This window comes from Ciconia boyciana, chromosome 4 (assembly GCF_034638445.1).
Source record: "Ciconia boyciana chromosome 4, ASM3463844v1, whole genome shotgun sequence".
Taxonomy (NCBI): Eukaryota; Metazoa; Chordata; class Aves; order Ciconiiformes; family Ciconiidae; genus Ciconia; species Ciconia boyciana.
Window position 1 is genome coordinate 950,822 of NC_132937.1, and position 23,988 is coordinate 974,809.

Genomic DNA, 23,988 nt, shown 5'->3' on the forward strand with positions numbered 1-23,988 from the left:
AGTGGGGCTGTTGCAGAGCCAGCTGGAACTGGCCATGTCCAGCACAGGGCAGCCCCTGACCTCTTCCCACAGAGGCCACGCCTGCAGCCTCCCTCCCACAGCTCCCCTCCCACTACTGAAACCTTGCCACATATACCTAATACAACTAAATTTATGATGTATATGCTCCTGGATTGAAATACTGTCTATGACCTCTCAGGCTGGTTGTTGCCATTTTTAACAATAAAGGATACTTTTTCATCCAGAAAAATGTAAAATTATATTTGGCAGATATTTTGCTCTTAACCAGAACAGCTTCCTTTTGAGCTTTCATGGGAGAAAAAGCTGGATTTTAAAATGACAACTGTTTTTGTAGAGTACACATATTTCTATATTTTAACATAGCCAGAAATCCAAAAACATTGAATACAACACAGGAAAATTTTAATGTAAGAAAAAGATATGTCTATGTGAAGACAAATGTAAATGAATATGCACTATACATAAGGCAATAGGGAAGTTATCTTACATAGAAATGCAAGTACTATGTGACTTACACTGATATTTCTTAGCATTATATTATCCCTTACAATTTCTTTGATGTACAAAGTATGAATTCTAACACATGTGGGTCCATTTATTGCTACTGCCCATGGGTTATCCTTAGATGCACTCTGACTGATTTTGAATATTGGAATCGATCAGAGAAGTCTTTACTAAGATTTCACAGTATAAGGACTTCAGTACTATCAGATTTCAGACAAATTTGACAGCAATAACTTTACAGTAAGAAATCAAACTGATGTCCTGGAAATACAGTTAAAAGAAACCCAAACCACAGTGTATGTTACTTCATTTGAAAGAGGAAAAAATATTGTTTGACAGTAAAAAAAAGTTCTAAAAAATTATTCATGTAGAAGGCATGCAATAATGGAACTCCTTACAAAGGTCTTCAGCATATAACAGATCAATATATGCTACAGCATAATATTCCAGCATTAGCACTTTGGACTCTGTTAAGCCTTTAACGTGCATTATATGGCAAGGGACAGTGTGAAGTCTTGTTCAAAAACAAGAAACGGTATTCTGTTCCCACTTTCAGATGAACTGGAGTAAAGATGAGTTTGTAAGAAATGTAAAGGAGTGCAGTATATGCCTGATTGATAGACAGATATAGCTATGGTTACCTACTTCATAATTACTATATATAATGTTGCTCTCAGAAGAAATCATACACTGTCTCAAAGCTCATTAATTCCCTGAGTAAAGGACTGCAGTTCATGGTATCCCCTTCAACAGAACACACAAGTTAAAAGAAAAATGTTCTTCCCACATCACTGAATTAAATGAACATGATCTATGTACATTTACTGACTCAACACAAGATGAAATGTGCTTCTTAAATACTGCAATAATGAAATATTAGTATTTCAACCCATAACCATATTCTTTCTGGCAGAGGAGTTCTTTTTTTCATCCAGGAACCCATTTGCCAGTCTTTTTTATGTAAATACTGATTTATGTGGATAACTATCCTCAAAATATCTTACCTATCCTGAATTTTACTTATAGAACATTTTATTTTAGAAAGTTGTATTTCCTTTTCTTATCATAAAATCTCCTTCTGAGGACAGTCTATGTACTGCTTATATATTCGCACTGAATGTCAAATATCTAAATATTTTTTCTACATCAATTCTATTTAAAAGAAGAAATGCCTACCCTTGGGAAGGTTCCTAGAATTGTCTTGAGTCCAATATATGCTGTCTATAATAGAGTAACAACCAACTTTAGATTTTATTTGCTTCAAGAATTTTATCTGGAAATCAGAATAAATTAAGGATATGTTGGATTAGATATTTTTCTAAAACTCACTACCTCTTTTACTTTTTCAGGTTGGTAACTCTATTTGAAATGAAAATTATCCTCTCTTGCTTATGTTTCCTATAAACATAAAATAAAACTTAAAAATAAGAGTAAAAATTGGTATCTATGATATAATGATAACAAGCATATATAAATCTTGACTGTGTTTTCTGTGTCAATCTGCTGCAAACTCATTCTTGAAAGACAAAGGTGTAAAAGGAGTAAGAAAATAAAATGTTCTCTGCTTTAGATTGTAATATCATTTTAGTGTCTTGATATCCTGGCTGCCATGCTGCCTTCTGTGACCACCCAGGGACTGCAAAATGCTGGTTAAAAAACAGTGTAGTAACTTATGTAGAGGTAGGGCCAAGATATAAGAATCACTTGATAATCTCTGTCCTGTGTTATGTTGAATGTAATTATAACAGCCCCTTAAAATTTCTGAATTTCTTAAAAGAGAAATCTAAATAATGCAAGGAGCACCTTATTTTTTCCCAGGCTTGCTAATCATAGAAACATCTCTTAGTGAGCAAAGGATTTATCATAAGTGCAGAAGATTCCTCATTTTGGGCTATTTGCTATGCTAAAATTCTTAGTTTAAATCTAGTCTACTGTAGATACAGTAATTTTACATCTGAAATTTTTCTACATGCTTAGGAAGGGTGTGTGTCTCTACAGGTGTAAAAGGAATAATGCATTTCAATGACCAAATCCACACCTGGAATAAATTCATATAGCTTAACTGAACTCAGTCAATTTACACTAAATGACAAACCAGCCTGAGAAGTATACAGAAATACTGAAGAACTTATATCTGTAATACTGTTCTATCCAGTTAGAGTGGAAACAAATGTAGTTACAGAAATAAAAACAGCAACAGAGGGAGAATCATCCACACTCTTTTTTTTCAAATATGTGTCCTTTTTATAAATATAGACAATGGTTTTATTTTGCTAAAATAATGTATTTATTTTGCAGAAAAGAAGCATAGTTGTACTATTCTTGGCAAAATAATCAGAAAAAAAAAGGAAAACAATGTCATTAAAAAATGCATACAAGCAAATATCAGTGACTATACTGACAAAATATTCCAAATATTTGAATTTTGACCTGTAAAAGAAACTCAGTATTTGTACAGACTTGGAAGGAAAGCAAAAGAGCCTGTAAGAGATGTGTGCAGAAGAATTGCTGTAGGTTCACTTTTTTAAATTGCAGTTATTATCCATCAAAGCATGTTTACTAACCAAAGCATGTTCTCCCTTGTCTTAGGTTTATCAAATGTTACTTCTACAATGAAATAATGTTTTTTTCTAAATATTATAAGATTTTATTATTATGCTTACATGTTCATTCCAGGCATCCCCGGGCCACCTAAAGCATTCAGCGGGGGTCTCATTGCACCTCCATAGTTCTGCAATGATAACCAAGGGTCAGACTACCACAAAACAAAAAAACAAAACCAAAGAGGAGGGGGAAAGAAAGGACAGCAGGTTAATGATATCCCTACATAACTGCTGACTAGATAGGCCAATGTAATTCATTCCCTCAGAAGTTTCCATTGTTGACTTAAAAAAATAACATTGTTATCCCCAAGGAAAAAGAATTACATGTACTACTTAAACAATATAAACACACTAAGAATACTTAAAATGACAGTTGTTTCAGGAGGAATTATTTACACATATAGAGATCAAGTCAATGGCTAGTGAGGGGCAGGTTTTATAATGTATTCAACTTTTATACCAAGGGAGCTCAATCAAAATAAGAAATCTGGACTGTTCTGAGATTTCTACATTATAAAATGTAAATAAAATTATTTTTTATTAGATTTTGTTAATGAACAGTGTATCAATAAATGCTTGTATGAAATTACACCACATGGTATCACTTTTATAACATATAAAATAACCATTACATTTAGCTTCTAATCAGTTGGTCTATTCTAATAAATCTAAGGTAAGTAATATGAAAATTATTTAATATGATAATGAATGTCATAACAATGCCAATAAACATATTGCCCAAGGCCTATAAAATCAGAGTTTGTGCTTTGACAATATTATGGCAAAAACCTAGCAACTGTACTATTTATATGAAAAACTAAATTATATCTATTTTTATTTAAATGAATGCAGAGCAATCTATCTCACCTCACAAGCATAATTCACTCTGTAATCTCTGTTAATCCTGCTAAATTTTTCTGATACTCCAAAGGAATAGATATTCTCTAAAATGCATATTCTCTAAAATGAACAGCTGTACACTTGGGGGGGGATGATTTACTTAAAAAAAACCCTGAATCATTGTTGCTATTTTCCAATACTAGAACTAATACACTCTACTTATAGTATAAACTACATATATTATACTATAAACTATATGAATCAAGTTTATGGGTGTTCTCTGTATTGGTCAGATTCACAAATACATGTCAAAATGAAGTCATGAAGACCTGGGAGAAATCCAACAATGAGATTCAAAGTATTGGTCTGGTGCTGTATATACGTTGAGTGATACGAGACATATCAGTTACCTAGAACTGATCTAGGACTAGGAGAGGATGTTCTGTTGCTGCAAACAAAAACCCCACACTTATAATTTCCTTCATTATTAGAAACTCCCAAAAGCATCCCATAGATAGCTGGTTTGCAATAATAGGTCCAAAGGCTGCAAACTGATGTCTTCTTCTAGATCCAACTGTGCCATCTGAAGATAGTATTATTCATAGTGGCTAATCATCAAGCACTACTCATTCCTGCCTTTTTTTGTAGTGCTGGCAGGCTGATTGGTGTGCATGCTCAGGCAAAAGTCAGCCAGATTAACTCAAACCACCTGTTTAACCTGAGTTATCCTAGAAAATTTTGCCTGACATAGATTAGAGGATGCTCACAGTAACAACTCCTCTGTCAGAACTGTAGGGCAGTAACTGGTGGGTAGCCAAAGCAGCTAGGCACAGTAACATCTTCAGCTGGCACTACTGGATCTGGAAGAGGACACAGTCTTACTGTAATAAAACAGTAGTTCTGTATCTATTTTATTTCATTTTCACATCTTGATTTGGAGAGCTGAGCCATTCTCCTTATTTGGTCTGTCTGGTATCTCCCCTCTTTACTTTAGTTCAAGAATCATTTGTGTGGACCTGAGTTAAAGATCTTTATGGAATCCTGCAGGGCTAGAAGAATTATACTCAAATGTACTTCTTGGTCATAAAATATTTTTATTAAGGCTACTGATACATAGGTTCCTTCAGCTGCAGCTATGCTCTCTGCAGAAGTTATTGCCTTAATTTGTTCCTTACAACTTTTTAATCAAAGTCACCATCTCCACTGTTTATCTGGTAGTTGAGTTGTTCATAAAAGTGCTCCCTAACTTCTGGTGGTCAAAATGAGCCAGATTAGCCAAGACTTATTTTTTAAATATTTAAGATAACCCAATTGTTTTTTACTAGAATGCATTAGTGAGCATGTGAGAAGCTCACCAGCAGATATGAGGGACTTGGAATAGGTAGCCAGTCACATATTGTAGGTAGCAGCCTGTTCAGCTGGCATAACTGCAGCTTGAAAAAGCCTGAACCAAAGCCTTTGGAGCTTTTCAAAGACTCAAGCATTTACAACTGTATACCACTTTTTGCTTCAAGTTATTTAGTTTGAAACAGTCTAGAATCATAAAATATAAAACTGAGGTAATTTTTCTGGGTTTGGAGGACTGAAGTTACACTATGTATGTCTTTACACTGAAAAAAATTTTTTACAGTCATGGTTTATATTGACATAAGTATATGACACAGTCATATAGGCATCAAAGCATTTCTACTGGTAATAGTTTATATCAGTTGGGAAACAAACATATAAAAGCTATACTTGATATAAGCATTTCTATACCAGCACATTAAGGGTTTCCCATTTACTGCCTGTGCAGCAAGGCAGCAGGCTGATTCTTGCAATTCAAGGTTGCTTTGCTCCTTGAAAACAGAGCTAGAGAGATGCTTATGATTGATAAGGAGGAGAAACGGCAGTGTGAACTTCAAATTTTACATTAAAATCTCTCTGGCACTCAACAAAAATCTAGATCAATAGTGGATGAAGAAAAATATTTAAAGAATATTTTTGGGATTTTTTACTACAAAGAGTTTGACTAACTTAATTGTATTAGATTAATTCTTCCCTCCTAAACAGTGCAACAATTAGGTTAGGAGGATAAGGAAACACCTACTCAGTCCTTGAGCTCCTTTACAAATCCTTTAGTTATAACATACACTGTCTGGGGGACAAACATAACTTTTCTGAAATAAGCAAGTTACTTAAGTAAGTTTTAATTTCAACTGTTAATTAAAATAACTTATTCTTGAATTTGAGACTTTGTACAGCTGCAACTCAGAATTAATTCTATAAAAGAGATAAAATTTATTTTTAAAATGTGATTAGAAGAACAGGTCCTGGCACATTCTATCTTCAACTCACAGAAAGCCAGAGTAATATAGTGTAAGTACAGATCCTGTCAATAAAAAGAGATATATATCCATGGAAGGTACCTGTGGTCCTAAAGGAACCATTCCTCTTGGAGGAGTCATTCTCTGCATTGGCCCACCCATGTTTGGATGCCCTGGAAAGAAAATTATGCAACTTGAACAGCTATGCAATATACAAGCACCTTCTAAAACAACTTTAACAAATAATCCCTTAGTTTAACAAAGAGTTTACAAAGTTGCAGTAAGCTTTGAAACATAAAGAGAAAGACACAAGTTTGAGATCATAGCACTGTTGAACATTCCAAATAATTATTTCGCACTTCACCTTGCTGCCGTGTTGGGTCCATCCCGCTAGGCAATAATGGCTGACTTCCTGGGACACCTCCAAGTGTCTGCAGACATAGAAACAGTATTAAAAGGAAATAATACACTATAATTTGTGTTAAACATATAATACAGGTATTTTGTTTTTAATTCTCAGATGTTTCTTCTGAATCAAGAGCAATCTGGAAGAGTTAACTCTCCTAAATGCCTAAGACCCTGATTATGGTTTTGCACAAACAAAATCTTGGGCTTCCATGGAATTATGTATAAAATCTCCAAAATATACTCTTGCCTAATTTTCTTTCTTTTTTCCCCAATTCTTCCTTTAGTTTACCTTACCTATTTTTTAACCTCAGAACATTACCTATTTCTTGGTTACCTGGTAATTTATCCTAAGCTTAAATTTTTACAGTTTTCCTTTTTAACCATTATTTTAACATCTTCCTTTAAGAGGCCAGAATGTGAAGATTGTGATCTTCTCTGAGAATGAGTCATAAATGAGCCAACTTCACAGCATTCAAAGGGTAAATTAGGGCTGTGATGTGAGTGATATTTTAGCTTCCACTCTGCCTTACTCTTGAAGGACATCAACACTAAAATAAGCTTATTATCCATCTACAGGAGAGTAGTACAAGAGTCACAAAACTTGCTCCTAAATCTTGCCTTCAAGCATGAAGATATACTGTGTTGTTACTTCACCTCTGGTCCCAATCTAATGTATTATTTTTAAATCCCCAGTTTTTTATCTGCCCTTTGAGTTTATAGTAACCTTTAGGTTTAAGGCTAATTTCTACAGTCTCTTACCTATAGTTTAGTCAACTAGAAAAATGTTGTTATAAATGGATCTTTGTAGCTGATCCATAAAGTGCTATTTAACATTTCAGAACAACAACACATTTTCAGTAAAAATGTATCTGGAGTGAATAAATCTGGTATTATGAAAGTAATCTACTCAGGCAATAGAGTTATTGCTTACTGAGGGAATGGTTCAGTTACTCTTGACTTGGAAATACTGTGATAGTTTGGGATATATACAAAGGGGAACCATCTGCAAATACTCCAAGGTTTATTTCCACAAGAGGTAGGAAATTCAAAATTAAGATCCACATTGTTACCTCATTTTAACACCTACTCAAAAGGTATTCTATTGTAGTATTTATGGAATATATATTAATCTGAGACTACATAATTTAAATCAGAGTTTTATATTTACTTCAGTGGTTCCAAGTCAGGATGATATGCAAAAACAACACATGAAATACACAGAGAAGTGCCAAATACTAGTGAAGCAGGAACTGTTCATTTCTGTCAGAGATGACAGGTGATAAATAAGGACAAGGAGGGAGGAACTGCTGTAAGCCCATTTGACTGAAGACTTAACTAATGCAGTAATTAGTATGGATAGTTACATAAGAGACTGCAGTTCCTTTCCAGTGTATCATATTACTTTTCAAGAAAACTGCACAGCACAATGCATTGCCAAGAGCAGATGCTCTTGTAGGACTAGATGAGCGAGTACTAGAGGCACTTTAGGTGCATTAGTGTGATACTCAGTATATGCTAACTTTCCTTGCTAAAAAGCTTAAAACTAGCTCAGATATCCTTACACAGCACTGCACTGTGCTGTGTATGCATGCCCTTTGTTACACCTCCTTGCATAAGAAATATAATCCCTACTGCAATGCATTAAGGGATAGAATTATAGTTACAGTGGGAACTTTAACTCTGATTTTTACTGACTTTCATGTAATCAAAATTTCAACCTTAAAGCTGCATTACAATAGTTTATTACTTCCACACACTGCCCATATATACTGTAACTTACAGTATGGCAGCATTGCCAAAAGCAGTAATTCATGAATGCAGCAAAATGTAAATGAATTGCAAGAGCTGTAATTCACTAAGATTATGTTACAGCTCTAATCTGAAAATAATGTAATGTACAGACAAAAATAGCTGAAAAATAGTTCTGAAACTAAAACTGCAGGTTGGTAGCACTTTTATAGCATTTACCACATCCAGTTTTTACCTGCCGGTATTTATACAATTCAGAAACGTAGAAAGAGAAATAAAAAAGTGAAAGCCAAACGCTTGTGTATCTTTGCCTAACATTATTGAAAGGTGCAAAAAGCAGGAAGATATCTGATACTGAGTTACAGTATATCTATAACAAATATTTAACTAAAGCCCTAATATTGCACTCTTATATTGTCCCTTGATCATAACTTCAGGAATGTTAAGAAGTCACCTATTTCCCTTGTGAGAAAGTAGCTATGCTATAGATAACTTAACCTGCTCTCAAACATCATCAAGAGGAACATTTGAAGAAGTCTTGCAACCTGAAGTGTCCAGCTCACTAAAATTTAAACTTCAACTTTCTGGCAATGTTGTGCCAGTGCTCAAGATCATTTTGTTGACATTGTGCCATACAGACATAATCAATAGCCAGAACTGAGGTTGGAGCAGAAGAGTCTCCTCATCAAGCTGTGACCACAAGAAAAGCAGTCCTGGAAGTCTAAGCTGCACAAAAAAACCCCTATTCCAGCTATCCTATCAACCTTTCCCAATCTTTTAATTTACTCAGTTTCACTTTCAGAGCTCAACTGATAATTTCCATCTGCTTATCTCTAACTTTTCATCTGCTAACTACTGTGTTCTCCTCATCTATCTACACTAAGGAGAACAAAAATGTAAAAATTTGTAAAAATTCAAAAGTTACCTGCTTCCAGAACCATCTTTTCACAGATGGGCCAATAAAGGTCTCTGCTGACAAACAGCAGCTCATTACTCATTCTGTAAGAGGCACAGTGTACTTTATGATATCTTTATCATAAAGATAATCTCCATAACTGCAAAGTAAAAATACTTTACACATCTAACAAGGAATAGGAGGGAGTGATGCATTTTATGCATAATTAAGTAAAAAAAATGCTCAGTGCTAACTGCTTAATGTGGTTAGGAAAGTTTACAGAGTATAACATCACGGAGACATTCTGCGGCCTTCTCAGAGGAGACAGCACTGATTGGCTAAGGTTAATGAAGCACTGCACAAGACAACTATATTCTCCCTCTGTAGACAGGCTTAATGCACAATAAATTTTGAGGTGTAGACACTAATTAAGCATAGGAAAGTGAGCTGAGAGTGGTGTGTCTTATCACACACCATATCAAAATAACCATTTAATGGTCAGACAAAATGGGGTAGAGAGAAACTAAGTGAGATTTGTATGTCAGAGAAATTGGTAGCCAACAAGAGAACATTCCCTGTTCTCAATACTACACCATGCCCCTGGAACACAAATGTGCATCAGTGATAAATTCTTACCTGATTGGGTATTCTTAAAGGTGGCCTTGGACCTCCAGGGTATCGAGGGGACATGAAAGGCTATGGAAAAAAAAGTAGTGCTGAATAATTCAAGTTAGCTTGTAAATACTGTGTTGAGTCATTGGGCATATGGCTTGTATCATGCTCAAACCTCAGGAATCCAGCTTACATGCTTCCACAGAGCATCCAGTACATTATTCTGCAATGTTTAGCTATAACTAAATAAATTTAAAGATTCTTAGTGTATCTATCTACTAAGATACATTATTTTAAAATATAAAATTTTGCTACAGCTATTGTGAAGGCATATATAAATAACTTAATGCATCAACTATGAAGAATAAGAAACCATTTAGACCATATAATCACATATCTAATTTTTTGACTGGATAAGGGGGAATACAAAAGAAAAATGTTCTTGGAAGACTCAAGAGGCAAGACTAATTAGCAAATACTTTCCCTTCACTTTTTTATAATAATACAGTAAAATACAATACAAGATTTAAACTGTGAGGACACGGATTTCAAGTTTATGTCATAAATATCTAGAACTTTGGTGGTGATGGATCTAGAAATTTTGGTGGTGGTGAACTAGATTAACTCAGTATTGTAATTGTACTCCTTCCATCCCTCCATACATAGCTCCATGCTCATTACAACTCTTCCTCTCTCAAAACCAAATATCCACTCAATTCTCACACCATCCTGCACTCTGAGATTCTAGTGGCTCTTCACTACTACTATACTACTTTGTAGCCTAGAAAAAAGTTCAACCCCTTAAACTAGGTCCAGATACAAATGATAAACAAATGGTTGCATCAGCAAATAGCTTTAACATCTCTACTTGTTCCATCTCAAAGTGAGACAGCAATCTAGAAATCTAAAAAACAGGGAGATTAGAGGCAAGTTTGAGATCTACAGGAAAAAGGCACAAACATCTGACTAAACATATGATGAAGAGGATTATTTTGGCAAGCAAACATACCTATAATTCCAGAAGAAAATGAAGACTAAATGTACACTTTGACTGTGAATACAGGGACAAAAAAGACTATTTCCTTTAAGAGCTTGAGGGGAAAAAAAAAATATTTCCATGAGGTTTCCTCTCAAACCTTCTACTAATACACTAGCATCTTCTCTCCTGTGCCTAAATTGCTGGGCACTGGGAAAGCAAAAATGCCATAAAACTTTATATTATGAAACAGAAGCTCACTTCTATTCATGAAACTGCCTAGCAGTCATAGGAGAAATGAGAGATACAAAAGAAAGGAGTCTCATAAAACTTCCCAAGAGAAATCTCTTATGACAAATGAGATATTGCAGAAACCCACTCTTTGGGATCTCTTGGAAATAAAACAAATGTACCTAACCAGAAACCATCTCCTCTGCTATAGCTAGGGAACACAAACAGGTCACTAAAACTCTGTGGTCAACATCATTGCTTCATGAATGAATGGCATATTTGGGCTCTGTCAGCTGTACAGTGTTATAAACTAAAATGTCAGTTATCATCATTATTAGCAATCCATGCAATAATATTAGTAATAACTAGCAACATAATTATGTTACTAATAATTAGTAATATTTTTCACATGATCTGCAGAAAAAAAATTACTGAACCTTTCATATGTCAGAATCAGATGACAGTTGTAATAAGTTTATGTAGAAGTACATAAACACATGTTCCAAAAAGATACTAGAAAGAAATTTAAAATACAGAGGGTTTACAAACTGGAGAATAAAAGTCAAATGACAGTTGTGAAAAGATTACATTAGTAAAAAGAGCCTTTGAAATTATGTGCTATAAAAGAGGGAGGCTTCTTCATGCCCTCTATCTGATGGTGAGATTCTATGATAAAAAGAGAGAAAAAAGGGTTGTGTGTGTGGTGAAGGTTGTAAAAATGATCCTTATGAAGCAGTAAGAGTGGGAGGAAATCAGAATCTAAACAGTTTCCTTAAAGGTCAACTAATTGCATTCTATGGAGTGCAGCACACTAGTATACTTGATTTACTATATTCAGCAAACAGTACTTTAAGTTAATTTAGTTTTACTTCTCACAAAAGGGATGTCAGCAATATCTCTCAAGTCAACCATATTTTAGCATGGTACCACATTACATTATATTATTATATAATAGTGCATAATTCACAGAATGTCTACTCTTTCAACTTTTATATTTCCTTTCAAGCAGGATGGAACTCATTTTATCACCTTTAATTCTAGCTATGTCTCCTCTCTTCCCAATGGGCTTACTGTTCTATTCAGTTTATAAAAATACCCAAAAAATTAGCAACATATTTTTGTACAGAATCAAAAGCTTATAAAAAGTGCTTTTCATCCTCATGTCAATGCTGCAGAAAATGTAAGAGTACAAAATTCTGAAACAGATCCTCCCGCTGCATTAAGCAGAGGTTTGCTCATACAAAATCAAAATTTTACTTTTCAAAATATGACTCATTTTGTTTCCAGTGCTGGAAAAAATGGTAACGCCCTGGAAAGCCAGGAAACTACATGAGGATTAGGGGAAGACAATAGTTTAAACAGTTCAAAGAGGTTTAAAAAGAAACAAAAAAAAATTAAAAATCAATTTAAATACACACTATGGACCTGCAAAGATCAGTCTGAGAGATATCTGTATCATTCAATTTTAGTCATGTAATTTAGCAGCAGGAATTAGGTATCTTCCTTCCTTGTACAAACAACAACCGCTCAGTGGACCATTCAAAATGGCTTTAAAGGGATGCTGGAGGATTTCTCCCTCCTCATCTTTCTTACTGTTGGATACTTGTTCAAATTAGCAATTTGGGAGAACGTTCTGCGAGTGCAAAGGGGCTGACATAGAGGATCATGTACCCAGCAGATCCCTGGCCAGTAGAATAGTTTCTAGGAGACTAACACATGTGAGCTAGATTAAAGTGACTGCAAGGACTGAGTGAACCTGTAAATGGACTGGTTTGGAGTGGTTCCACTCCACAATGTCTTGGAATCAGAAGAGATGTAAAGGTGTCGTCTGTACTTATTTGGGAGGCTTCAATGATCAATGACTTTAAAAAAGGACAGACTTTTTTTATCCTTTCACATAAGCTTAAAAAAAAAATTATTTTTATATATAAGTAGTTCACTATTTCTGTTTTGAAATGCAGAGAGATGTATGTTGTTACTAATTTTTAATTCACTAACTTATTTTGGTTATTTCACTACCTATGTGCTATTTAAATTCAGGTTTTTTATAGCTAATAGTAATGCTAGGCAGGAAAAGAAACGGAAGAGTTATTTTTGCTCTGTCTTACTGTAATAATGCTCTGCTAGAGCATTAGATCAGCTCTACTAAAGCACAAGAAGGCTAATAGTAATATATTAGAATAATATGGATTGAGCTAATATAAGAATGAACAACTACCACTAGATGTCATGACAGCCTTATATTACTTTGTTGGGTTGGATTTTGAGGGTTTTTTGGGGGTTTTTTGCTTTATGTAAGAGCAATATGTAATTTGTATTTCAAACATGCTGTCAACACATTATTCCCATGCCTATCCTAGTATTTCTGATGATCAAAACTGGTGAATGAAGCAAACTACATGACAATTCCTTTACATTATATGTGCACTTTAGAAATAAGGTGTAGAGGTTAGCTCAACTAGAACAAATCTTAACAAATTTGCTACGAAACAGTAACACATTTAAAAACATACTTATATGTGCAAAAGGTATAGTCAGTGGTAGAATTTAATTTAAAAAAATCTACCAAATTAAAAAAGTGAACTGTGAATTATAAACAACCTGTTTCCTCCAAATCTCAGTTGGCACTTGATGACTTAACTATTTAGCAGTGTCTCCCAGGTGAGTTAAGTACAATCTCAATGTTTTTATCTACCTGAGTGCCTTGAAAAAAAAAAAAGATTCTTTTATATAGATGCAGACATGGCAAACTTTTGGCCATCCAGGTAATAAAAGCGGTGAAGCTAACTGGGGTTTCATTAAATATGCATTTAAATGTTTCTCATAATTGCACTGCAAAATTAAGCAACGTGAGTCAGATCTTCTGCAGGGCAAATTGTCACTAACTTGAAGAAACACAATGAATTCCACTGGATTAGAACCTAGAACTCTGTATTTACCTATGTTAAAACTGAAAAAAAATAACTAAAAGGCAAAGAAAATCCTATAAAACCAACACTTTTCATGTTTTTAAAAAATTGAACATCAATGAACACAAGCTCCAAAACTTTCCTCTGGCCTTTGTTTATTTACTTAGTAAAGCTGATAATATAGACAAAGATCACAAATAAATATTTTGTGAAAAGACAAATGTAATAAACCTCAATTTTTTTAGCTGATCTCAAGATCAATAAAGAGATAGATGGAAATAAGACAGCACTATACTACCTGAGGAGTATGGTACCTGAATGGTACTGGTATGTACCTGAATGCAACTTGCACTTAAAATGGATGCACTGGCATGTATCATAGAATAGAGGTGTACTGAGAATTCAAAATTTCCATGACAAAACTTCTAATGTTCAAGTAAATATTTTTTCATTCATACCATACCATGACATGTAAGTATAAAATATGAATTTCTTCAGGTCTCATTGTCCTCAGGAAGAACAGACTGAAGCTAGTACTAAATAATTTGAAGATCTCACTAGGGCTAAATCTAACAGAACTTTCAAATATAACACTTCTCTACTGTACAGAACTAACTGTTGTGAAAAAAGCAGTCCTCAGACCAGAAACTGAAAATAAGATTGTTTGTTAAAATCTTAGCTTCTTTGAATTCTGTGAACTAATCCCTTCTGATCACAATTGAATGAGTTTACCTCAACTTAGATTATTTTCATAGAATCATAGAATGGTTTGGATTGAAAGGGACCTTTAAAGATCATCTAGTCCAACCCCCCTGCCATGGGCAGGGACATCTTTCACTTGATTAAATTGCTCAAAGCCCCATCCAACCTGACCTTGAACACTTCCAATGATGGAGCATCCACAACTTCTTTGGGCAACCTGTTCCAGTGCCTCACCACCCTCATCATAAAGAATTTCTTCCTTATGTCCAATCTAAACCTACCCTCTTTCAGTTTAAAACTGTTACCCCTTGTTCTGTCACTACAGGCCTTGCTAAAAAGTCTCTCCATCTTATAAGCCCCCTTCAAGTATTGAAAGGACACAATAAGGTCTCCCCGGAGCCTTCTCCAGGCTGAACAACCCCATCTCTCTCAGTCTTTCTTCATAGCAGAGGTGTTCCGGCCCCCTGATCATTTTTGTGGCCCTCCTCTGGACCTGCTCCAACAGGTTCATTTCCTTCTTGTGCTGGGGGCCCCAGAGCTGGATGCAGTACTCCAGGTGAGGTCTCACCAGAGCAAAGTAGACAGGGACAATCCCCTCCATCAACCTGCTGACCACGCTTCTTTTTATGCAGCCCAGGATACAGTTGGCTTTCTGGGCTGCAAGCACACATTGCCAGTTCATGTCCAATTTTTCATCCACCAGTATCCCCAAGTCCTTCTCCACAGGGCTTCTCTCAATCCCTTCATCCCCCAGTCTGTACTGATATTGGGGATTGCCCCAACCCAGGTGTGGGATGTTGCACTTGGCCTTGTTGAACTTCATGAGGTTCACACGGGCCCACTCCTCAAGCCTGTCAAAGTCCCTCTGGATGGCATCCCTTCTCTCAAGCATATCAACTGCACCACTCAGCTTGGTGTCATCTGCAAACTTGCTGAGGGTGCACTCAATCCCATTAGCTATGTCAGTCATGAAGATATTGAATAGTACTGGTCCCAGTACAGACCCTTGAGGGACACCACTCGTTACTGGTTTCCACTTGGACATTGAGCCCTTGATGGCACTCTTTGGATGTGGCCATCCAGGCAATTCCTTATCCACCTAACAGTCCATCCATCAAACCCATATCTCTCCAGTTCAGAAGCAAGAATATTGTGGGGGACTGTATCAAAGGCCTTACAGAAGTCCAAGTAGATGACATTCTTAGCTCTTCCCTTATCCACCATTGCAGTCACTCCATCGTAGAAGGCCACTAAATTAGTCAGGCACGATTTGCCCTTGGGGAAGTCATGTTGGCTGCCTCCAATCACCTACCTGTCATCCATATGTCTTGACATGTCTTCCAGGAGGATCTGTTCCATGATCTTACTGGACACGGAGGTAAGGATGACTGGTCGGTCATTCCCAGGGTCCTCCTTTCTACCCTTTTTGAAAATGGGTGTGATGTTTCCCTCTTTCCAGTCACTGGGGACTTCACCTGACTGCCATGACTTTTCAAATATCATGGAGAGTGGCTTGGCAACTACGTCAGACAATTCCCTCAGGACCCTGGGATGTATCTCATCGGGTCCCATGGACTTGTGTATGTTCGGGTTCCTCAGGCGGTCTCGAACCTGATCTTCTCCTACAATGGGAGGCACTTCATTTCCCCAGTCCCTGCATTGAGGTTCAGGGGCTTGAGAGATGTGGGAAGAGAAATTCCCAGTGAAAACGGAAGCAAAAAAGTTGTTGAGTGCCTCAGCCTTCTCCATGTCTGTTGTCACCAGATCCCCTGTCTCATTTATTGGGGGGGGGGGGTGTGCGTACAATTTTTTTTTTCTTCCTTTTCTGACCAATGTACCTGTAGAAGCCCTTCTTATGATTCTTCACATTCCTTGCCAAATTCAGCTCCAGCTGTGCCTTAGCTTTCCTGATCCCACTGCTACACATCTGGGCAGCATCCCTATATTCTTCCCAGGATACACGTCCCTGCTTCCACTGTCTGTGCATTTCCTTCTTACACTTTAGTTCGACCAGGATGTCCTTACTCAGCCATGCTTGTCTCTTGCCTTCCTTTCCTGATTTCTTGCACATGGGAATCCATAGTTCTTGTGCTCTAAGAAAAATGTCCTTAAAGAGCTGCCAGCTCTGTTCTGCTCCTTTGTCCCTGAGGGCAGTTTCCCAGGGGGTCCCATCCACTAATTCCTTAAACAACTGAAAGTTCACTTTCCTAAGTTTTAGGGTCCTGACTGTACTTCTCACCTGGCCTATATCCCTCAAGACCATGAATTCCACCAGGGCATGCCAGTCTTGTCCTCTCCAGTAAGTTCCTCTGCATTAGTGAGCAACAGGTCCAGTAACGCTTCTTGTCTGGTTGGGCTGTCTATCACCTAGATTAGGAAGTTATCCTCAGTGCACTCCAAGAGACTCCTGGACTGCTTGCAGCTTGCTGTGCTGCTTTTCCAGCAGATGTCAGGGTGACTGAAGTCCCCCAGCAGGATCAGGGCCTGTGAGCATGATGCTTCCTGTAGTTGAAGTAAGAACACTTCATCAACAGGCTCCCTTTGATCGGGCGGCCTGTAGTAAACACCAACCACAAGGTTTCTTTTGTTGGCTTGGTCACTAATTTTCACCCATAAGCTCTCAACCTGTGCACTGCTGTTTTTCAAGGACAGCTTTGTACAATCAATCAATTTTTTTATGCAAAGGGCAACCCTCCCCACCACCTCTCCTTTCTTGCCTGTCCCTCCTGAACAGTTTATAGCCATCTATTGCAGCGCTCCAATCACGTGATTCATCCCACCAAGTTTCAGTGATAGCAATCAGATCATAGCTTTCCAGCTGCACAGTGGCTTCCAGCTCCTCCTGCTTGTTACCCATGTTGCGTGCACTGGTATAGAGACACTGCAGTTGAACTGTCGACTGTCACCTTTTTGGCAGAACCTTTTTGGAGAGTTGGGGGGCATTCCTCACTAATCTGCTAGGTGCGCTTATCCACCCTGTTGCTTGTGAGTACACAAGTGTCACAGCTTTGGACACCATCCCCCAAGTTCATTAGTTTAAAATGTGATTCACTAAGCCAATCTGCCAGCAAAGATTCTCCTTCCTCTTCTAGATAGGTGGATCCCATCTCTCCCCAATAATCTGTATTCATCAAAGGACATCCCATGATTGTAGAAACCAAAGCCCTGGCCATGACACCAGCCACAAAGCCAGGTGTTGATCTGCATGACGCGTAGACTTCTGCCCACACCCCTATCCCTGACTGGCAAGATAGAGGAGAAGATCACTTGGGCTCCTGTCACCTTCACTTGTGCCCCCAGGGCTCTGAAGTCCTGCTTGATCTTGTCCAGGTTATGCTTTACCATGTCATTGGTGCCCACATGGAAAAGAAGTAGGGGATAGTAGTCTGTGCTTTTTACCACTTGTGGCAGTCTCTCTGTGACATCCCGGATCTTGGCTCCTGGCAAGCAGCAAACTTCCCTTGACTGTAGATCAGGCTGGCAGATGGGTGCCTTGGTGCCTCTCAGCAGAGAGTCACCCACTACTAGCACTTGCCACTTCCTTTTGCAGCTTTTAGTGTGTGCAATTGGTGCAGTTTCTCCCTATGAGTCTTGCTCATTGGCTTCATCCACTGCTAAGATTTTGCATCTGTTGCTGGTTGGTACATATGAGGAAATGGGGTGAAGTGATATCCTGTTCCCATGGGTTACCAGAGACCATGGCACCTCCTTCTCCAAGGTGCTGTCTGTTTGCTGTTGATGCTCTTTGTCTGGTAGTCCTTGGAGGTCAGTGCCACAGGGCCCTAATATTTCTTCTTGCAACGCCTCAAACAGTACTCTATTTGTTGTTCACCCTCCCTAATACTGCATAATGTGCTGACTTCCTCCTGCAGCTCCTCCACCCACTGCCTCAGTGACTCCACCAGAGCACACCTTGCGCAGGTGGAGTTTCCACCATTCTCCACCCAGGAGTGTGGGGTACAGACTTTACAGCCCTCCACCTGGACAGCAGCTTCCCTGATAGGAATCTCTGTCTGGGTGGCTGCCTCCACTTGTCCCAGGCTAGCCTGGCTAGGTAGATAGTTCCCAGCTGCTGCAGAGCACAGCCCTCACCTGATCTCTGCCACCATGCTTCCAATGATCTCAAAGCACTGCTTAATATGCCTTTCTAATTCCCTGGAGGTCTCAAGCTGCTGGTTAGGCATGCACAGCCACCAGCTAGCTGGGGTAGCCGTCGGGGTAGCAGCCTAAGCCTGCAGGAGAGCAGAGCAGGCAGCAGCCCGACAACCGGTAGAGTGCGCCGCCCTTCTGCGCAAACTGCTGCACCGCTCCCCTCAGGCACTGCTCCCTGTTTGCACAAGCGAACTACCACGCTATGCCCTGGTCGCTGACGCTCCCTAGCGGTTTGAACTGGCTGCGGGGACCGCCAGCACTGCCTAACTCTCTCCCGCCCTCTCGCGAGACGTGTCGCCTGCCGGCCGGTCCCTTCACACAGACAGCCCAAGGGTGCCGGGGGCCCAGAAACCCCCTCAGACACCTCCCGGGGACCTCACAAGCCTCTCACTCTTCTCAGCACGCGGCAACAACTGCTGCTCCTGTTCTATTAGAACCTTGTGTAAAACTTTGACTGCAGATATTATATGCATCCTCTAATATCTAGACCTGAAGGTAAACTGCTACATTCTTATTTCACTCCTACTGCACTCCTGCTATTTCAATATCAGATAGGGCTGCAAAAATAGGGATGAAGACTAGGTCATGTTGATCTCTGTGGACAGGCATACCAAGACATTTACAAATTACTAACTCTGATGCTTAAAAATGGCACAGAAAATGTCCTAAATTATTTTATTAACATAGTAGCTAAGTGCTTTCCTCACATTGTAACTCCATATACAGCACAGATCATCAATGTAATGAATGTGGTTGTATTGAGTGCAGGTGGCAAGGTTTTGGTAGCAGGGGGCTGCAGGCGTGGCCTCTGTGGGAAGAGGTCAGGGGCTGCCCTGTGCTGGACATGGCCAGTTCCAGCTGGCTCTGCAACAGCCCCACTTCAGGCCACAGCTGAGCCCATCAGTGGAGTTGGTGGTGCCTCTGAGAAAACATATTTAAGAAAGGGCAAAAATGCCACAGAGAAAGCAGAGGAGGAAAAAAATAGAGTGAGAAACAGCAGAGGGAACACCAAGGTCAGAGAAGGAGGGGGAGGAGGTGCTCCATGGCACTGGAGCAGATATTCCCTGCAGCCCATGGAAGACACCATGCTGGAACAGATTTTCCTGACAGGAACTGTGACTGGAAGCAAGATTATTTTAGACGAGAATTTCAGACATGTCATCTTATCCTTATGGAATCTAAGACAGTTTTATAATTTCTATTGCCAAAGCAATTCATAATCTTTAAAAAGGATTTTCTCTTATGACATTCCTTTTTATTTGTGGAAAAACAAGAAAAAAGATAAATTAAATTAATTATCTTGGATCACCCAGGAGAAATGTAGCTAACTTAGAAATGAACTGCACACATGGTTTTAAGATCCAGTCTAGCACTCTGATTTCCAATCATTAGCTTTCTTTGAAGCTCCTTATCTAAGAGGAACCTTCAGATGTGCTGAGTCTCCAGAAATCCCAGTCATTGAACTGCATTTGACCCACCATTACAGCCAGATACAAAGTCAACTCTAAAATTTGTTTAGGTTCTCCTGCTTGGGATTTAAGAGCTTCATATCACAAAACTATTCTCTCTTCCGGTAGTCCTACACATTGAGTTTTGCAGCAAATGAAGCAGGAGCAGATTCAGTTACTGTTTAACACCAGTTTATTTCCAGAGTATAACCTATCCTATGTACTGAAAGAAGACACGGTCCTGTGGATAAAAAAATATGTTGCTCTGAAATTAAGTTATATTAAAATACAATACTGTACTGGGTCTGGCTGGGATGGAGTTAACTTTCCCCATAGCAGCCCTCATAGTGCTGTGCTTTGTATTTGTGGCTAAAACAGTGTTGATAACACACCAGTGTTTTGGCTATTGCTGAACAGTGCTTGCACAGCATCAAGGCTTTCTCTGTTTCTCACTCTGTCCCCTCAGCGAATAGGATGGGGGTTGTAGTGGTCCTGAGCAGAAGACCATTTTACATTGAGGAGTTAGGGATGCATATAACAGTTAACCTGAGCAGGCCCAGGCCTGTGCTGTGCTGCACTATGCTAGCCCTAATATTGCTGTTCTACAGTTGTTTTCACAACCAGTATTTATTTTACTTGTCATTATCCTTGTACCATTATTATTCATAGTGACTAGCTTATGTAGAAGAAACTTTCTATTAGCTGAACCACTTACTAATATAATCTGTAACTTATAATATATTTAAGAAAGGTAAACTGCATGTGGATCAAGGGGTGGAATGTAGTGATCCTGACCGGGAGACCACTGTACGTCGAGGAGTTAGTGATCCACATAAAATTTAACCTGGGTAGGCCCAGGCCTGTGTTGTGCTGCACAAGTCCCTTGGCCGCAGGATAAACTCAGCCGGCTCATTGTAACAGAGGAGCCTGCAGGCAGCTCCCACTTGCCGCGATTACGCCATCTGCGTGGCCTTGCCTTTATCTAACAGTGCAGCAAGAAGTTCTCATGTGAACATCCCTTCTGTTTGCCAGCAGAAATTATGAATAGAGTTGTTTCCTTGTAAGAAAAGCCTATAATAGCTGGAATGACCTAAATGTGGGAGTCCCCTCTACAGACAGGGTCTGCACAGCATGCTGCATGTGGGTCAGAGTCCTGTTCAATGCTACACTGCTCGGGGTTCCCAGCATCTAACGAGACATAAGATTATCTATGCTTTTCTCTTCTTATAGTGTTAGCTCTAATAAATATCATTTTTAATGTTACCTTACAGAGTCTGAGTGCCTTTCTTGCTGGGATCATCACAGACCAGTACCTCCTGGTGCAAAACAGGGGTATGTAAAAAGCTGGGAGGGAACACAACCTGGACAGATGACCCAGATTGACCAAAGGGATATTCCATACCATATGATGTCGTGCTCAGCAATAAAAGCTCAGGGAAAGGAGGAGAAAGCTGAGATGTTTGTGATTATGGCATTTGTCTTCCCAAGTAACTGTTAACGTGTGCTGAGGCCCTGCTTTCCTGGCCATGGCTAAACATCTGATTGCCAATGGGAAACAGTGAATTAATTCCTTTTTTTGCTTTCCTTACACACACAGCTTTTACTTTCCCTAATAAATTGTCATTATCTCAACCATGAGTCTTGTCTTCCTTCTATTTTCTCCCTGTCCCACAGGAGAGGGGAGTGAGTGAGAGGCTGTGTGGGTGTTTAGCTGTTGGCCAGGGTCAACTCACCACATTTAGCAAAGCTTCCAGTGTTTGACTATAGGAGCCATTACTGTGTCATACTAGTGTACTGGATTATTTTTCTTTTATAAAAAATAAAGGACAGAATTAACAGCAGTGGGCAGCAGTTCCAGCAAAACTGGAACTCATGTAAAGTTTCTTGGTTCCTAGCACAGTCCCTACCTAATTTCCACCTTCCTCTGAATTGTCTGATGAGAAGCAACTGCTGTAGCAAGAGGATCCATTTTGCTTGTGTCCTAATTAGTAGTTTGCACCACACGCTGAAATCAAGTTCCAGTGCAAAACTAAGAGCCAGTACTGATGAAAAATGAAATTATTTAAAGTCACCTAGCAATTCAGAGTTAGCCAAGTAGAGCTGGAAGATAGTGGTTGCTGACAGCTGTAACTTAGACCAATCCAAACATTTTCATGAATGCAATGAAAGGCAGCTTTATCATTCCAGGATGATCTTCCAGATAAATTGTAGTTTGCAAAACATTGAACTGTTACAATGTTTTTGTAATGGAAAGTCGTAGTAAACTAAATATAGTCTTAGTGAATTATATATAGAGATAAGTACCATTCTACCACTATTTCTATAATCTTCCCACTCTTTAAAAAACAGAATTGTTCACTTTCATAATCTAGGAGTGAATTGCAGGTCCAAGTGTAAATTCTCATCCCTCAGTGAAAGACGACTGATAATTCATAGGAAAGGGACTGGAGTTCCTCAGTATTCAGGCTAAGACAGGTGAACATATTTTCTGTGGTTTGGTTTACTCTTGTGATCAGTCAGGATCAGTGGAGTTGCAGAACAGTATATGGAAACTGATTTACTAGTTAAAGATATACTAGAAAGACAGCATCTATTAAGAAAGTAGGATGTTTTGCCCATGAGTTTGTCTTTCTTATTTGTCTTTTCACCTACTTTTTAAGAAACAGATGATACCCCTCAATTTTCAAGGTCCACATTACAGGGCTGATGTCTGCCAATATATTTTCTTGTCCTCAGATAAATTGATATCGGTAAGATTCAGCTCTGAAGGCATTACAACCAGATATTAACTGCTTCTTGACAATAGACACTCCTCCCAACACCACAACACATTATCATGGACTGTCTGTACATATTTGCTTTATACACACCTTATAGTTTCTGTACACTGATATGTAACTGACTTAACTTTGGCTTAACTTCCTTTTGTCAGGATTGCTCCCAACCATATTAATATATTTGCTATCAAACTTACAGTTGGATTTGCTAACTAAAATGTTATTTCTTTATATATACTTAAACATTTAGATACAGAGAAAACTAATAGTCTCTTGAAAAATGTTTGTTTTGTTAACTAGGCCATTCAACTGAAGAAAGTAGATTTCTAGCAACTAAAACTACAAAGGACTCATTTCAGGTCTTGCATGTTACAGAGATACATGAAGACAAGGACTTGGCAATTTTAAGAATAGGTGAATGGTAATCTCTGGAGGAGTCCAAACTAATTGGACTGCGTAGATCAGTTCTTGAAACCTGCCTTGCAGAAGATTCATCAGACATATTTTTGAACTGATTATAGCTCTAATTGATGTTGCAAAATGTTACAGTGAAAATAGATTTTCCTCAGTTTATTTTCAGTCCCAGGCCTTGGAAAAAGAGCAGGCTGTCCGTGGGGCTTCAAATAAGACTGAATTCAGATACTGACAAACAAGAATCTTTTTCTTCTGAGATATGAAGCCAGTACTGAGGCTTTTTGGGGAAGAGAATGGAAGCTTTAGTGGAAAAGAAAAGGAAAGACTTTCCCCTATGGAGGAATCTTTAACAACACAGGAATTTTTCCTGTCTATTGGCCTCACTTCTGCCAACTCCTGAAGATTTTGTGACTGGCAACTATAAGATATTTTGTACTTGCA

At 38.4% G+C, this 23,988-nt stretch overlaps 1 protein-coding gene across 3 annotated transcripts in view; it reads right to left on the minus strand.

Annotated features, from left to right (window-relative positions):
* LOC140650494 (single-stranded DNA-binding protein 2-like) overlaps positions 1–23,988 on the minus strand; it is a 227,020-nt gene that overhangs the window by 33,395 nt on the left and 169,637 nt on the right. For all 3 annotated transcript variants that reach the window (XM_072858846.1, XM_072858845.1, XM_072858848.1), the window contains 4 exons: positions 9,963–10,022; positions 6,639–6,705; positions 6,377–6,447; positions 3,189–3,256 (listed from right to left, as the gene is read on the minus strand). In XM_072858846.1, coding sequence (XP_072714947.1) covers positions 3,189–3,256; positions 6,377–6,447; positions 6,639–6,705; positions 9,963–10,022 — 266 coding nt within the window. The remainder of the gene's footprint in view (positions 1–3,188; positions 3,257–6,376; positions 6,448–6,638; positions 6,706–9,962; positions 10,023–23,988) is intronic.